Source organism: Branchiostoma floridae, chromosome 8 (assembly GCF_000003815.2).
Source record: "Branchiostoma floridae strain S238N-H82 chromosome 8, Bfl_VNyyK, whole genome shotgun sequence".
Classification (NCBI taxonomy): Eukaryota; Metazoa; Chordata; class Leptocardii; order Amphioxiformes; family Branchiostomatidae; genus Branchiostoma; species Branchiostoma floridae.
Window position 1 is genome coordinate 6,515,676 of NC_049986.1, and position 18,337 is coordinate 6,534,012.

General features: G+C 39.6%; 1 protein-coding gene and 1 long non-coding RNA gene across 2 annotated transcripts; one reads left to right on the forward strand and one right to left on the reverse strand.

The window, feature by feature from the left end:
• Positions 1 to 127: 127 nt before the first annotated feature.
• LOC118421688 lies at positions 128 to 1,006 on the forward strand. The gene is made up of 2 exons (XR_004831861.1): positions 128 to 261; positions 320 to 1,006. It is a non-coding gene; the product is annotated as an uncharacterized LOC118421688 (long non-coding RNA).
• A 1,542-nt stretch (positions 1,007 to 2,548) lies between these two features.
• On the reverse strand, positions 2,549 to 12,756 carry LOC118421109 (multivesicular body subunit 12B-like). The gene is made up of 9 exons (XM_035828269.1): positions 12,319 to 12,756; positions 11,292 to 11,393; positions 10,799 to 10,892; positions 9,824 to 9,953; positions 7,916 to 8,080; positions 6,951 to 7,042; positions 5,641 to 5,699; positions 5,335 to 5,385; positions 2,549 to 4,600 (listed from the first exon to the last, which is right to left on the reverse strand). The coding sequence occupies exons 1-9, from the start codon at positions 12,415 to 12,417 to the stop codon at positions 4,541 to 4,543; spliced, it is 852 nt and encodes a 283-aa protein (XP_035684162.1). The 5' UTR covers positions 12,418 to 12,756; the 3' UTR covers positions 2,549 to 4,540.
• Between the last annotated feature and the right edge of the window lie 5,581 nt (positions 12,757 to 18,337).

Sequence of the window (18,337 nt, forward strand, 5' to 3'; positions counted from 1 at the left end):
ATAAAAGAGTAAGGTGTGAGTTTATTGATATCGCCCCCATTAATAAGGCATGATGTATATCTATGTACAGTCGTATTAGGGTCAACTCATGAAACATAACACAGGAGGGGGGTGCTGCTATAGAGCAGGGGGCAGGGGAACAGAACAACTCAACACAGAGGCATGAAGGGAAGCCTTAAACATGTGCTCCACAGATTTTGATGTAAAATGTATCTTTTTTTTGTAGTCAGAAGATAGCATAGTGGCTAGAATCCAGTTCAAGTTGGTTCAACAATTTGTATCCAGTTCAAGTTGGTTCAACAGTTTGTATCCAGTTCAGGTTGGTTCAACAATTTGTATCCAGTTCAAGTTGGTTCAACAGTTTGTATGGAAGTGAACACATGTGTCTTGGAAAGATTTTAAGACAAGAAAAAGTGGCTTGTTTCTGTTAACGTTTCTTCACATGGGAAGCTTACATACCACTTTCCTATGCTACATATCTGCTATGTAACTGAGAGTATAGGTGCTGTATTTAGCCTTATAGTTCTTACTGAGTCGTGTCTCTTTCTATCCAACCATCATTTAATGATGCAGGTCCGTACTTTGACAATTTTTTATTACATTTGATAAAATTAACCAAATGTACTGTTGCTTTGGTATTGTCCCAAGACAATGTATTTTCTGTCAGACATGTTGATTTTTAATGATATACAGCAAGAACATCTGAAAGTAGTGCACTATTAATGTATCAAAGGAAACAATGGGAACTATGGAAACTATGTTGAAAACAACTATTTCTTGATATTACATGTGTCTTCTGTCATCATCCCAGATTCAGTAAAAATGAGGATACAGACTATGTGATATTAGAAAATTTAATATAACTATTATATGGCATTACAGTATGACCTGTAAATTTCCTTCTATTCGTTTGTTACACATTTTATTCATTCCATTGATGGCGTGTCAAGTGGCAGGCTTTTTTCTTGTTTGTTGGAGAGAATGAATACATTTATTCTCAGATTTATCTATTGGACTTGTTTTTTGCATACCCGGTAAACTATGTTAAGGCGTAACACACCAGTTATGGAAAAACTAAACTATACCTAACCAACGCCAAGCTTGATGGGGACTTACTCCAAATTTCCAGCCGACTCCGTCAACCTTGTTGACGGAAAGGACCCGTCTACTGTAGCTTCCGGACGTGACGTCAGGGACACACGACTGCAGCAGAGGGTCGTAAATGCCAGATAACCTGTGTCGCCCCCCGTCTCTGTTCAGCGATGGATGGTTGACGCGGATGTACAAAGTCTCCTTCACGGTGAAGATCAGTTTTTCCACAATGTCATTTTACCAACACAGATGAACTTTCATGCTAACACCAGGTTTGTACTGAACAAATCTGAAGAAAACCAAATGGAATGAGTTGAGTCATCCACAGTCACTGAAGCCAACATGATGGCGCCAAAGTCAGCATTCCAAAGTAGACTGCTTTTATATTCAGTGTGTTGGTAGATAGTAACAAAAACTGAAATGGATTTTTGATGCCCAGGTGCAATGCTTTGATACTACTCCGGTTCTAAAACGGACTTCAGGAAGAATAGCGATACTACTTCGGTGGTATCGCTAATGGAGATCCTAATAAAGCAAACAAACAATCAAAAAGTCACAATTAAAATTGTCCATCAACTAGAGTTCCACGAACACATACCTTAAATAATAAACAAGGACAATGAAGGGGTTTTGTTTATCTATTGTACATTTGTGTTGATTATATCAGTTTGTAAATTTTACAATTCGACACAAATGTGCGGGAAATTTTACCTCCAATGCAGTACCGTACCCAGAAACATCTGAAGACTGTAGAACTGTTCATTGGTCCTTTCCACAAAAATATTTTATATTTAGTTACAACTGTTTCCAACCTGTGCATTAGATGCTTGTGCATTGAAAATCACTAAAATCATTCCAAAATATACAATTTGTAGCACTCGCAGAGACCTGTACTTCATGTCTCACTGTCCATTAAATATGACACAGTGACTGTTACAGTACGACTACAGTATACAATGTAACCAGGTTCAGGTCTAGACCTGGATCTGATCCTCTGGGCCAGACCTTTACCTAAATTATCTGTACTGATACCCACCCCAATTTTGATTTAATTTTCTTTGTAGTCTAGTACTAATAAACTGCAATAAGTGATGTAGATTTATCTTCTATTCTTCTTCTTCGTGTCATCACTACACTAAGTCTTGTAGATATATGCATTGTATGTATACCTGCAGGCTTTTTGTACTTGTAGTGTGCCAATCCTTAATCTCCAAGCAGATCCTACGGTGCCATAAGATAGTATCAAAGCTGGCCAAGGAGTATAGCCGGCCAAAGGGAGTCAAACGGGCAAGTTTGATACCATACATTGCGCACCGTGGATCTGGTTGGAGATTACCAATCCTGTCATATCAAAGGAGTATCTCGCAGAAGTGTAAGAATAAGATTAGAATACTTATCATGTCTAGAGCTTGGCAGAAGTACAAGTTACGGTAGATTCATTCTAACAACCAACATGTTCTCTGAGACGACACTTTATTATTGTGATACTATCTGTAACGCAAGGTAAATCATATTTGTACGAAACCACACCTTTACAGACGTCAGTAAACTCCTGTTAATCATATAGGATGCTTTTTAGTTGTATGTATTATTTATGATTTTCTCAAGGATGGATTTCTTCACCTTCCAATGTCTGCCTTTAAACCAGTTTGTTTTATCATACACAAATCAAAACTTTGAAGAAAAATGTTTCTTCATTTTAGGGGCATTACATGACAAGAATTCAAATGTTAATCTTCAATTCCAAACAATGCTCTTAAAAATAATTTAAGAAGTTGAATTGACATCATTTAATTGCATGCAATTCACCACAGAGAATGAGTCAATAAGCAGCAACTTTTGATATTCAAGATAAAAATCAAGGAACTTCAGTATCTTAGACAATAGTAAGATCCTTGAGGAAAGCTTGAAGTGCCTTCTATCTACTTCATCATGATTATACCTGTGATACACAGACTTGTTCAAATGAGTTTAACACAGATGGCAAATCTAACAAAGCCACTTGTCTGGATTGTTCCACCCATTTTCTTACTTTGCAGTCTTTTAAACTACATTTCGTCATTTCATGGATTAAACTCTTCTGAAATATTAATCATTATCAAGAAGAGTTTTATTAAGAAGAGTTAAGGAACCATTGGTGATATGAGGTGGTGAACATTGAATGACCAAAAATCTTATTATCAGTGATAAAGAAGTTGGTATTGTACAAAATGTTCATCTTGTTGTTCTCAAATCAGTTTTTATTAATCATAAATGAACATTCTGCTTTCAATATTAACATGTTTCCCTTTATGACAAGTAGCTCCCACTATGTCCCAGCTTAGAAGAGTTCTGTGTGTCAAAACAAAAAATCAATCTTTGGGTAATTATGTTTGCCAAAATTGTGAGCAATAATAGATTATTTGTTAGCAACAGTTCATATCCCATGTTCACAAGCCAAATTTCAACATCTGGCTGGTCAATGAATTATTTGAAATACACGAGGCCTGAGAATATCTCAGCCATTGCTAGTATATTAAAACAAACATATGGCATTAGTTATAACTTATTCATATCTACAACACACATAATAGGAAAACAGCTTTCATAAAATGAACATTTAGATGAGGATTATGCAATATGCATTTCATTGGGATTCCCTGCATCAAAACAAGTATGTTCACACCTTTGGACAAGCTAGTTAAAACCAAGCACAAACTATGTATAGCTATAGCAATAATATATTCTATCACAACAATGTTTCTAGCGAATTGTTAAAGGCAACAGGCTTTTTCTTAAAACAAAAAGACACAATGTACGTGCTTCTTTTCCTAGGCATGCTAATTAACTTACGCACAAACCTTGTTCAATCGAAGACAATAGGAGCAAGCATTTTATCTATAAAAATATTGCATCTACTTTCTAACATCATATCCTGGTGACAAAATAGAGGGGGGTGTTGAAGAGCAGAAATATTTCTGCAGAATTCCCCGTAGCTATAAAGAATGTCTACTAGGCAAAGAAAAAAAAAAGTGGTGTAATCACTAACAGTATAATCTAAAACCCTGTATTGTGTTTTTGTAATGTAGCTACATTTGTATAGTGAACTCAATTGTCCAAGTCTTTAGCATGCCACAACAATTTTTGTTGTCAATATTATGTCAGATATAAATGATTATAAGTTGCCTAGAATTATGTTAGTGACGAGACGAGACAAGAAAGTCTACCATTAATGATTAAATAAGCTAGACAAGGGCCTATGGCTACTCAGAAGAAAGTTTGGACAATAAAAAGTGACACAAAACAATAGAAGAGGATACTGACATTCCCATGACTTTATCTCTCGTTTTTTCCTGAGCAATTATACCTCACTGACAAAAACAATGATACGGTAGATGAGAACAAAAACATTATATCACCACACACATGCAAGGATTTTTAGCTGTAAAAGTCCATTGAGACGATTTTTCTAAAAGTTTGGAGGAATTCTGGCTGCTGCTGTCCTTTCTGCTGTGAAGTCATACTTGTACTGGAACAGAAAATGAAATGTAAGTTTAGAATCAATCCAATATTATAGCATTGGTACCATCCGGATAGCAGTTCGCTCCTATGTTCGCTACCCATCTGGAGACCTACACAATTCAAACCGATTGATGGTGATATCAGTTAATGAGCGAATTAAGGAATGGGTTCTAGAGCACTCATTCAATGACAACATGTCTCCCACGAGTGGACGAAGGGCGTTTCGGGTGTTGGAACGCCTGTTCGAGTGAGCACTTGAACCCATTTCTTTATTTGCTCATATGTAGGGACCAATTTCATTGCCCTCATTCAAAATTTGGACCATTCAAGACCTTAGAGATGTCAAGGTTCCCGGACTGAGTCGCAGAGCAGCGACTGTATATAGCGTATATATAACAGACGTCGAAGCGAACAACTACCTGGATGTAACATGCTGCACATACAATAGCTAAGGTATGAAATCCAATAACACATTCAATGTACAGTCTCTTTAAAAGAAAGTCAAGTCCCGAGCAGCCTCGTAAACCCCTGCTTCGCCTATTGAGTCAGTGAAGTGCCTAAGCTTGATGTTTCTGACTAAGGGAGAAGAGATGCTGCTACAGTTATCGCTATGGGCCACTCTTCATCACCATGATGGTAACATCAGGCCCTACGAACATGATTTAGAAAAAAAAAAAAGTCAATAACTATATTTATTTACAATCATCAATGAATTATGCTCTATTCAAAATGCTGCCTTACCTTATTTTCAATCTCCTGCTCTGTTTGATATTGCATTTCTGGTAAGGAGAACTGTGAGTAAGAGAAGATAAAAAAAACAAATGTCAATTTCACTACAACGGACTGTTTGATGGGTATCCAACTTCTACTGGCGTTTTGAAATCCTATCTTCATGTAAACAACACTAACACCACTGTTAATGTACACCGAAAGTAATAAAATATCATAAATTTTAATTTGAGTATACTACACCATGAAATTTACTTACTTACAGAAAATATGCATGTCTCACATACAACCAAAAATCATACCAGTAACCATACTTACATCTTTGATACTGTCTGCTCCTAGTTTTTTGTTAATTTCAAATGGGATGCCATCTACAGCTGTGAAGACAATTTAGCAAGAAACATGTCAAAAGAGAATTGCAAATACAATATGCACACACAAGCAAATCAGACATTCAAGCTAACTGTTTTTCGATATGCTGAAAAAATCAATGTTTAGTAACACTGCAAAACACATACATGTATTGTCATTTTCAGACAAGCTGAATATTTGCTCTATCTTTTTCTCTACTGTCTCCTTGCAGACACCTATAAAATGCTTCATTATTTTACCCATGACTTTGAAGTTGTTAAGACTCGGAAGTTGGCAGTCAAGCAATTCTGCTTCTAGACTTTTCCAGACTCCAATCCTACTGGCCTGATCGGGGATATGTGCTTGCCTGATCAGCAGTTTTACTTGCCTGGGACGATCGGGCTAGTGGACTTGTCGAACCCTAATGTATAAAATGTCCCTTCAGGCCACACCAATTTAATTTCTTGGTTCACGGATTTTTTTATAAAAAATATGGAGCGAGAGGGTGAAATAAAAATAAAAATAAAAATTGTAAAATGGTTGGGGTAAAGGTAACGGCTAATCCAAAACATAAAGAAAAAAGTTTTCAGCTTGAAAAAAGTACAAAAACACTATCATTGTACAGTAACAGCACCCAGGCTTTTAGCCAGGCATGCGTCAACCCGTCATCTGGACGCCCTTTTCTTAGAATAACAAGAAATTTGATGCCCCTGGACGCCCTTTTCTGGGAAAAAAATCCTCTGACAAGCATGAAATTCTGATTGACCAGGGAGGCAACCAGGTTATCTGTGGTCACAGTCTTCTACTGTGACATCTGTAACAGTACATTGTGCATTTTTGCCTCTTGGGATACCTTAGAATGCACTTTTTAAACTTAAAATCATCAAAAACTCTGCACCATGGAAGGTCGATGCCCCGAGACCCCTCCTACAATAGTCACTTACCAGTAAGTTTGGACTCCCTATTATAAAATCCTAGCTAAAAGCCTGACAGCACCTGTACCCACACTTTAAGGAGCTTATAATATAAAGGCCAATTTGCTACACCAGAAAGTTGGTGAATGGTTTCATTAATGGTGAAAACTTGCTGAGTAGTAATTTTTATTTTTATTTTTTTTTCCAAGAAATAGGAGCGAGCGAATCCGTGAACCAAGAAATTAAATCGGTGAGGCCTCAGAGTCTGTTTTCATGTTGAATTTCCAGTTCAGCATTCTTGCTCTATATACGAGAACAACCAAATTAAACTGATGTGGCCTAAAGACGTTAATAAGTGTTTACCTGTTGCTATTTTGACTGTGGACATCTGTCTGGTGAGGGGGATGACGTCGGCTCTCTGTCTGTGGATGTCGGCAGGAAGGGTATGGTATTGTCTGTATCAAAAATAACCACCACCGCCGGGTTAGTACATACACCAACCTTACAACCACACCTATAGGCTATACAACATACACCTAAATCCGCAATCTACAACATAGACCTAAACCCTCCTCCACTACATGCACCATCACAACATGCACCGAAACCAAAAGCTACAGCACCTAAACCCACCTCTACTACATACTATTATTATAATAGTACTCCTCTACTATATACAAATTGTAGAAGGGAAAATGTTAACAGCGATTTTATGTCCTGTGGTCTCTACGGTGATCTTTTCATCAGGAATCTAAAACCACTGTGAAAATGTCTGTTTTGTCTTCTGCTTTGTTCAACGGCAAACTGAAAACCACTGCGGACACTTCATTTCTTTGCTAGCATGAAATAAATTTCCCACGAACAATGTCCCCTTTACAGTGCCTTAACTCACCTCTACAAGTACAACAAATGCACCCAAACCCACAACCCCAACATACTTTATACATTTCCATTCAGATAAATGTATAATTATATAATATTGTCGCATTTGCTGATTGTTTGTCAACAGAAACAGGTGTAAAAGGGACATGCATCACAGTCATCCTAATGTCATGTTCATACAACCAGCATGAGATACATTGTAGTGTAAACATGTAACGTTACATGTATGGGAACAAACCACATAAGACCCATGAAGATAGGAATGATCGTGAGAAGAAAAATACAATGTAACTTCCTGTAAGGCACATATCTGCTGTATGTTTCTAAACTTACTAGTAAAACTGTCCATAAAATGTGGCAGTGACAACTTATGGCCTTGCCAAGATTTAGAAGTAGAACCAACACAAGAAGACATGAAGCCAGGAGGTTCAAGTCCATGGTCTTACCTTTGTACATCTGGAGCATATGATGGACTTGCAGGAACTGGCTGCTCTGTGAGGGGTTGTGACTGTTGTCTGGACATTTGGGGTGGACCGGGGGCAGGTCGGCCCGGGCCTGGTGTTCTCTGTACAGGACCCATCTTATAGGACACTGAGATACTGTTCACTTCCCTGCAGAAAATAAGGTGTACTGATATTTCCAAAGACTGTTCCCAAATTTCAATCACAATTAGCATTTCAGCCAATGATAGTGTAGCAATCAGCAGTTTGAACAATGAGAGATTGTATGTCTCAAACATTTATATTTTCATGTTTTATCTCTACATTTTGACAAAGGTGGACAGGGTTATGGCATTGATAATGATCTTTTATATAAACTAATAAAGCCTCATTTTTCTGTTCAGAAAAAATGTTTGTACCTTTATTAAGCACAATATTCTAATTTTTAGAATATTGTGCTTAATATAAGTACAAACTTATGGTTCTACTCACAATAAAACAAAAATTCAAATATGTGTGTATAGTGGAAAGTGTCATGTAAAAGGAAAACACAACATAGCAAAGACTGAATAGGAGAGACACTAACACTTAAGTGCTAGTGCCTTGGTAGCCTGGGAAGAAATAAAACTAGAGGATAGACAGATCAGCACAAAGGACAGGTCATGGAGAGGTGGCCAGCAAGGTCAAAGGTCATATTTGCAAGGGGAGAGGTCAACAATAAATCTGTTGATGCAACAGATCACAAGCAGAAGAGAAAGGACAGAGAGGTAAGTAGCAAGGTAAAATTCATGGTAGTAATACACACTTCTAGTCTAGTTAACTAACAAAGGCAGTAAGATGACCCATGACGTATAACTTCAGCAAAATCAATATCAACATTTTGACAACCATACATGTATAATCTTTGTATGATGCTGACTGATGTTGCCAATATAAAGTCAAGGCTTTATCATTATCATGCCAATGTGGCATAATGCGACAACAGGCCATTCCAGCATACATATTGAAGCTCCTACTAGTAGTGTTACAGAGGTTTTGCCTGTGGTAACAGTGACCTGTGTCCAAATTTCTCCCATAAATTGGTGGAGTGAAGACTGCACTGAGGAATGCAAGCAAGCCTACAGACAGTTTCATAGTGGTATCTTTGACGAGCACAAGAAGCGCAGCTACAACTAGTACAAGGCATAGAAAAGGCTGGTGGGGTAATTAGTTACCCACCTATTACACAGATCCACTGAGGAATGTAAGTTTGCCATGCTGGACAGACTAGAAGAACTACTAGAGTGAGGCAGCCGAGGCAGGGACGATCCATTTTGATGGACGGGAGGGGGAGGGGCAGGGCGAGAAGGGGGTATAAGGGGGAGGGGCTTGAAAAATAGTCTTTCCAGGCAAAAGACGGAGATGTGATTTGTAACCCTGAAAGTATAGGTGAGATAGTAAGGGAGAAAGAAGTGAGTTAGTAACTACAGTGTACGGTTAATGTGGATAATCTTGAATTCACATAAATTTCCAAGTTACAATGAAGAAACCAGTTTCTTTGATGTGCAAAGAATTGATCATCCTACTCTTCTATGTCATCATGAAAGGATATAACACAACAGCTTTCTGTATATAGCTTTACCTCCCAAATGTCACAAATTCTTTTGCTTGTAATGTAACAAAGCAAAATAATCTTAGTAGATAAAATCTATTCTGATAGAAATATATATAATTCATGATGACACACAACAAGCCTGTCATTCTATACCTTATGCAATGTCAAAAAGTCAACCTGTCATTGCAGTGCAGCAATAATTTTTTTTCCTATAAGTAAATCCTATTCCTCATATCTCATGTCACATAACACTACAGAATATGTTCATATGTGTGTGTCCTTACATATGCCTACATCATGAATAAAAAGACAACACCCACCCTACAAATGTGAACCCAGGCGGCGGCCTCTTGGTCTTTGCCAACAACTTGATGTCACAGATAGCTGAGTCTGTCATGTTCCTTGGAAGCATCTTTATACACAGAATTCTTTTCTTCAGTGCAACTTCTCCTGAAAGATAAAATTTTTACATCTGTGTTATAAACTGATAAATGTATACAGCATTATTGTCTCCTACACGGTTTCTTCAGTTTTACAGTAGAAGCATTCATGCCCCAGTAACTGCCTCTAAAGTAACTACTAGTAAACAAAAAAGGACCAGACTTTAAATCCCTTTGACGTTTTTGCTCTCTCTACCCTTTTGTCCTAAAGAAACATACCCCCCCCCCCTTGAAAATCTTCCAAATATAATAAAAGTACCCCCCAGAATTACCACATTAACATGTCTTCATGCTACTTCATCCATACATAAACTGTGTTCAAAACTGTGAACAAAAGAACTATAACAATATTTTCTATATTTTGTATATGTAATATCAACTAATAAAAAGTATCATTGAAAATCGAGCATAGGTTTCCTGCTATGACCCCTAACCGAGGGCCAATAGTGCTTTCAATTATACAAAATTTACAAGAGTACTTGCACACTACTGGATAAAGTCAAAGTTCTTACTATGGGACATTGAGCCATGGTCCAATGTTCATTGTGCTTGTGCTAGGGGTATGTCCCTGGTACAACAAACCTGAACATACTATACATTTCTTTGTTATGACCAGTGGAAGAGTAGATCTTCAGTGAGCTAAACCAGTTTTGAACCACTATCACTTTCAGTTTCATTTTCTAACTACTGCATGTTTAAAAAAGCAAGAATAGTACTCTCTGTTCTTGCTGCAACATTCACGGCACAAAAACTGATATTTACGCACACTTAAACCTAATGTAAGCGTCACCTTTACGTTAGGTTTAAGCGTTCAGTTTTGGTGCCGTGATTTGAGAGATATGTCTGTATCCTCACCTGTGTCTGCTGTTGCAGTGATCTGGGAGTAGCCTGTAGGGACGATATCCCTCTCCCCCAGTAGGGCCACATCTGCAAGGACATTGCCACCAACCTGACATAGAAAATAACACATAAAATTGATACATAACATGTTTGCATCTTTGAAATGTGAAAAGTGAGGGGTATTTTCCTGTGTTAACAAAGTTTTCAGTAGAATGTTTAGTTTTCAGTCAAAAGACTATACAAGAGGGTTCAAGTGTCAGAACCAGGATCAAAGTATTGCTTTGTAGCAGGGAGGTTAAAGAGAGTCTCTATTTGCCTCCTTGTTTGTAGGGAAACAACAAATGTGTGTAGCATTGGAAAAATCACAGTTATCGTCTTTTTTATCGATAATATAAAGTTTGACTAGCATGAACAAAGAGTCAAACCCTTGCAGTAACTGACACTACCTTTGATTTAAAAAATTGATATGTCCGTTAAAGTTTGGAGTGTGTTGTTTGGAGGGACTCACGTTAGCATATGCTCTGTTGAAGCAGATGTATCTTGTAACCTTTTTGCCAAAAAACTTGTCAGTCCAGAGGTCACCATCTTTCCCATCTTCTGTCTCACCAAGCTGTGAAACAAGGAAGTTTTATACATTAGATATCACAGTAATTACAGGCATGCATCAAATTTAGCATGTGCATCATTCAGTTTCACAGAGAAATTAGTTGTAGGTTGTCTGTTGTTAAGGACTTCCTTGAATAGGTATTGACTGCAATGGCCAAGTGGGTACGCCCGCAGGTGTTCGACGTCGAATAGCGACGCTTACACTCGTTCGTAGGTGTGGCGTCGAACATTTGAAATAAACTTCAGTTGAGTCTTTCCATCCAAGGTGTCAGTCACGTCTTTCCGCTGTACGTCTCCAACAGTGTTTTACTAGCGCTCCTAGTGCCCTCTGTAACAACCCAAACTTAGGGAATCACTACGACCAACACCCCTTCCCTACACAATGGCTAAGTGGATAGGGTGTTCGCCTTGCTTTCAGTAGGTCGTGAGTTCGATCCCGGTCGAGTCATACCAAAGACTTAGGAAATGACACACACTTTTCTCTGCTTAGCACTCAGCAGTTGGGAAAGAGTATGGACATGTAAACACCAATACCAGTGGACTAGCCCCCTGCTGGAGTGATTACACAAATGTTGTGTGGCCCAGGGCTACTGAAACAGAGATAGGCGCCACCCTTTGCCGCTCTGGGCGGGAAGGACTTTTTAACCAATGAATTGTTGCTAAGAATATGATCTCTAAATGATACCAATTTCATATACCGATATCCTCGAAAACTAAAAGTCTGTGTGTGTTCCCCAAATTTTCTTTTGTACTGGTTCATGAACTGATACAATATGCATATGTTTTCAACTATTTTGAAAGCATGCGTCATACAGTTGAAATAAATGTACTTAAGACATGCACAACATAAACATGCACAACATACACATGCAACACCTTCAACAAAAGAAGTCATTGTCATAAATGTTACACATATTACATGTACTCACTAGTTTAAAACCTTGTGGGCATCTCTCCTTGCCCGATACCACGCAGACCTCGGTGATGGGCGCCTCTACACTGTCCCTGCGGTCACTTGCGTTGTTCATGGAAGCTTTAGAGTCCTTCTCAGACGGGCGTTGTGAACAAAAAGTAGCTGTCAAAATTTAGGGAGGGAGGGGGGCGCCTGTCTGCTAACGGTATTTCCGTAAAACGACTGAAATATTTTCCGCGCTTGTTTCTGTATGAATACCGCTAAAACAATGTCAACTCGCTCAACAGAGGCTCCGGTTTACGTCCAATCGTGAGCGAAATTCTTCATCTGGCCTAAGAAACCGCGACTATCCGAAGAATTCGGCAAACATTCGTCAAAATTTAGTTTCGGTGTTACTCCACCCGCAGTCCAGGGCACTTCCGGGATAAAATTTCCTGTAGCGCATGCGCACTGTCGTTGTGACGTTGGGGTTACTAGAGGTCACCCCTCATGTGACTTTGAGTTTCATATCCATCAAGGACGTATTTTAGATCCATGCGAACGAGCTGTATTTTATCAGCGACCGAGAGGTCGTGTTCAAATGGGCGTTGGTCAACATTATCACACGTTGGTGAAGCTAATGTACAAAGACACTTTCGGTATGCTGGCCTTGAAAAGGTGTCTTCTAAATATCTAAACAAGAAACACCTGTAACGTTAACGTCGTTAATTTAATGTTATTCAACTTATTACAGAAAATTAGTTAATAGATAAATAAATGAATATGAGTTTTCTCCGCTATTGACAGGCTAAGCCTGACAAGCTCGTTCGTTCATTTTATCAAGGACGTTATATAACGTCCTTGATTTTATGGATGACATCCGCGCGCGCATTAGTTTTCGCCTGTTCACCTCCCCGAGGCTCCACACAAGTCCGGAAATTGCCGACCCAAAAGGCCAGCATATGCTTGTTTGTCGTAAAACCCCACAAAACGTGCAAATTTTGTAGTTAGTGGTGCTTCTGCACATGCGTATTGCTTTCCAAGCAGAGGTTAGTTTTTTTTAATGTTTTTAGTCGTTTTTATCGGACTTTCTATTTTGCACTATTTTCTTGATGTCTCGCGGTCGAAAACAGAACAGTACAAAATAGAAAGCCCGACAAAAGCGATTAAAAAGGAAAAAAAAATAACAGCCGGAGCTAACCAGTAACGGGGGGAATCCAAAGTCCGGTAACATGGCTTTTGTCACTGGCGTACATTTTACTGAGAACCTACCAAAAACAAGTTAAGATCTTGTTGACAACCATATAACTGTGTTTGAAGCTGTGCAGACATATATTTCATTTAACGGCAGGATTCCGAACTGTAGTTTGACAGCGCGCGAAGGTATTGGCAGGTCACCAGTTAACTTGCGTTTCGGGCGTCAAACTTGTGACAAGTTGTGTCATATTTTCAATCGTTATCCATTGGGGCTTACCAACTTTGACACATACTCTGACTTTTCAGTTAGGCCACGTTGATTTGATTATATGGATGACATCCGCGCTCGCACCAATTTTCGGCCATTTCCAAAAAAAAAAAAAATTTTCAACCACACAATAAATTATGCAAAGCAGCTGTAAAATGAGCACAAATATTCCATAGATTGAAAAAAAAAGTATCAGAAAACAGATAACTAATGCCATAGAATGCCAAAATGAATCTAAAGTCAAAGAATAAGATGTGAAAGGACAGAAAGAAAAAAAATCTATTGTTGGTTGGGGGAGATACCAGTACAGAAAATTCAGGTCCAGAGGATCATTTCCAGGTCCGGACATGAACCTGGACCTGATTGTCTGTGGAAACTTGAGAACTGGCAATACTCAAAACAATGGTAATTGGTCAATTTTGCTACAAAGGAATCTGTTTGGTGGATTATTGGACTCCCACTGCATTTCAAAATCCCATCTCCATGTAATAAAGGCTAACTGTCTCTGTACCTTTGACTGTAGAAACTTGGTGCAATTGACTATAAACTCTACTTGACTTCGCTCTTGTTGTCTTCTTGGCCCCCCGGTTAGACCCCAAATGGCTGCCGACATAGTGTGTCCATTTTGTAATTGGCGAAACCTGTTCCTCTGTTGTTTTTTTCAGGTCTGTTTTTTTCGGATTGGTCCAAGAAGAAAAAAATGTTTTGCACCCGTATGATGTACTGGTCCCTACACCTAACTGTTGGTATACCATACTATGTGTGTTTAGTCCTATGTTCAACCTTCCTGGCCACTTTGATTTCATACTGAAGGCAACTTTTTTTTTTTGCCAAACTTTTTTTTTATTCGCTCGCTCGCATCAGTTTTGGAGTTCCCGGAGGATGTCATCCATATAATCAAATCAACATGGCCTTATTTACAACAAAGTTTAGTCCATAACAAGTTGTACTTATCATGTGCAAAATCTTACCGGAGTTTGGACCCCTACCGGACTTTGGATCCCTCCCGTTATGCTACGGCGAACGCGCCATCAACATTTTGATGTCTCAATATTCAACTGACCCTGCCGAAGTCAAATCTACTGATTGATATGATTGACATTGTCCGAACTTATGTTGGTAATTTGTTTGTTTGTTTGTTTATTTTTATTTATCCAGGGGTACATGTCGCCTGACCGGCGTTTTTCAAAGATCCCTGGGGGGAAACCCCGTACATACATAACAATAAATGATAACAGTTTAAAATCAAATACATGGTGACTCAGCAAGAATCGGCAAATGATAACGCAATTTAACTAAGACAAAATAAGGCAAATCAATTGTGCACATTAATCCTAATACAACTCGAAATCATAAATGAAATCAAATAAGTAATGGAATTTGCATACCAATGTGAACAGAAAAACAAAGACGTGACATTACATATCAGATCATGTGGTATTCTGTTGTGTAGATGGTTTTGAAAGTAGAGATGGATGATGCTGTTCTTAAGTGTGCAGGTAGCGAGTTCCACAAAGCTGCACCGGAAAACGAGAGAGACTTCTTCTTGTATTGTAACCGTGTTCTTGGTAGTTGAAGCCCCCCCCCCCCCCCCCCCCCCCCCGTGTACTGTGCCGGGTGTGGTGTGAATGTGTGTCAGCAGATGTAGTGAACAAATGCGATATGTGTGGAGGAAACATACCGTTGAGAGCCTTGAACATGAAAACAGCCTTAGCTCTTCTGTGGTGCTGTGCTACAGGGGTCCAGCCGAGTAAGTTCAAGAGAGTTTCCCGAGAAGTGTAGTGGTCGCTAATATTACCCTGCCCGCCCTATATTGTAACTTTTGGAGTTTGTCGATGGCCCCTTTACCTCCCTGGTCCCATACAGTACTGCAATATTGAATGTGGGGGAGGAACAGACTAGTGTAGATTGTCAACAGCGCTTGTCTGTTTAGGTATGGCCTTAAACACTTCATGATGCCAATTATCTGCGACAGTTTCTTATTGACATGGAGAAAGTGGTCATTCCACAGTAGGGCCTTGTCTATGACAACTCCTAAGTACTTAAAGGTGCCCACTTGCTCCAGCTCTGTGTCATCTACAATGAGCTGCAGTTGCTGGTCAGTAGCTTTGGACTTGTGTGATCCCACCAACATTGATTTGCATTTCAAAGGGTTTAGGGATAGTTTGTTAGCGACGAACCAGTGCATGAGTCGGGTGCAGTCATTCTGTAGGGTCTCCTGAATTGTCTGTATGCTGCGATGGGAGAAGTAGACAATCGTGTCATCTGCATACATAGCTACTCTACATGACTGTACACAATTAGGCAGGTCATTGATATAAACAATAAATAGGAGGGGTCCAAGAATGGACCCCTGGGGTACTCCACAGGTCACACAGGATGTATTGGATAAGATTGAGTTAACGCAGGTCCGCTGCAATCTACCGGTCAGGTATGATTTGAACCAACTACAATCCATTTCGTCGACCCCATAGGCTTTGAGTTTATCCAAAAGAATGTCGTGGTTTAGAGTGTCAAAGGCTCTGGACAGTTCGCAGAAGATCACACCTGTTTGTTGTTTTTTATCAATTGAGTCAATCCAGTCCTCAGTTACAGAATGCAAGGCAGTTTCACAGGAATGGAGCTTTCTAAAGCCTGACTGACACTGTGAGAGAAGTCGGTTCTGATTTAGATAACCGTACAGCTGGTTATGGACCACTCGTTCAAGTATTTTAGAAATACTAGACAAGATGGACACTGGGCGGTAATTACTTAACATGGTTCTGTCACCTTTTTTGTGGATTGGCATGACTTTGGCCGTCTTCCACTTTTCCGGAAATTCCCCGGAGGTCAGTGACTTGTTTAACAGGTTCGTAAGTGAGGGGGCAAGGACTTGTGCTCCTGTTTTTAGGAGTCTGTTGTCAATGCTGTCCAGGCCGGTGGCCTTTTTTACATTCAGCTTTGTCAGATGTTCAGTAACGGCCTCTACTGTGATAGGTGTAAAACTGAACGAGCTGTTAGTCTCGTTCAGAAACTGTGTGGGTGAGAAGGGCGAGACAGTCCTCGAGAGTACATCACACAGGTCTTGTATGACTTTATGGAAGAAGTCGTTAAAAGTCTCTGCCATTCCTTTGCTATCAAAAATGCTCAGTCCCTCGTGCTCCAGGTAAGTGACAGTGTTATGTGTCTTGTTGGGTAGAAGTGTACGTATTGCCTTCCAAACCCCAGCCTGCCCCCCTTCTGACCCCTGAATTACTGATTGGGCTGCATAACCCCTTTTAGCCTGCCGACATAAGTAATTTACCCTGTTTTTCATAGCTTTGTAATCAGTCATGTCGGTTGGACTACCTGATCGTTTTGCTTTCTTGTACATACTGTCCCTAAGAGCAATGAGATCTCGAAGGTCGCTAGTGAGCCAAGGTGCAGGTGTACCTCTAACTTTGCATTTCTTCAAAGGGGCATGTGTGTTTGCTACACTGGTGACCAACTGTTCCCAGACCTCGACCTGTTCGTCTATAGTTGGGAAGTTATCTATGATATGCCATGGTATTTGTGCAAGGTCCTCGCGATATCTCGCTTCATTGAATGATTTGTACGCTCTTCTGCTGGTGACCTTAGGTTGTAACCTTGAACTTTTGGTTTGCCGACAAAGTTGCACGTTAACGGGCAAGGCACGCGTACCTTCCGCTATCGCCGAAATTATCCTAGCTGTCGGGAACTCCAAATCCTACGGCAAACTACAATATGAAACTCGGTGCAGAGTTACAAACAGCCCATGTATGGTCGCAATAGGCAGTGTGTCTAGTCTGTATCTACGTATACCTGACCGGATATCGTGTGGTCGTGGCCGCGTTGGACAGGTGGCCGCTATAGACTATTTCTTAATGCTTGAGTCAATGGGGAAAATCCAAGGGACCGACAAAAAGTGACTGCATGCGCAATGGCCCAGTGGTCACTATGCAAAGGTTGCCTCTTATGAAGAAGTTTATTTGCAAGTTCGTGCCCAAGGGCTAATTGCAAGTACATGGTATAAACATAGTAGATATACAAGTGACAATGGGTAGCCATGAACAATATTCTACTCTAATACTAGTGTTGGCTAAAAAGGTTGGGTTTGACTTCTTTTTTGGAAGCAGAGGGAAACGAAAAGCCCCACCTTTTCTAAAATTTATGGGTTCTGCGATTTCAAGAGAAAAGTGGCTTTCTGTTCGTCTGTCAATGTGGGAAAGTTGGGATAAGTGTGTCTTCTTTAAACAGAATGATTCTTTCTGTTTCGTTGAATGAACATTTGGAAATGAAATTTGTTTCGTCTCCCACTGCTTTAGATGTACAGTATGCTAATACAGGTTTGACTGTAATACGCATCCATAAAATGAAGTCAGTGTGGTCTAAATAAAGTTGTTTCTAAAAAAACTTTCTCACTCTACGTTGGTTGAAATAGGAAACATTCTTGCCTCTCTACATGCCCTTTGATCAGTGCCCTATCTTAAACGACGACTGGCGAAGCGTGGACTACTTACTCGCTGTGGCCTAAGCATTGGGTAGGGAGGGAAGAATAATTTCTCCTCCTAACATCTGCTTTAACATTACCCACACTGCACCGGGGCCCAGC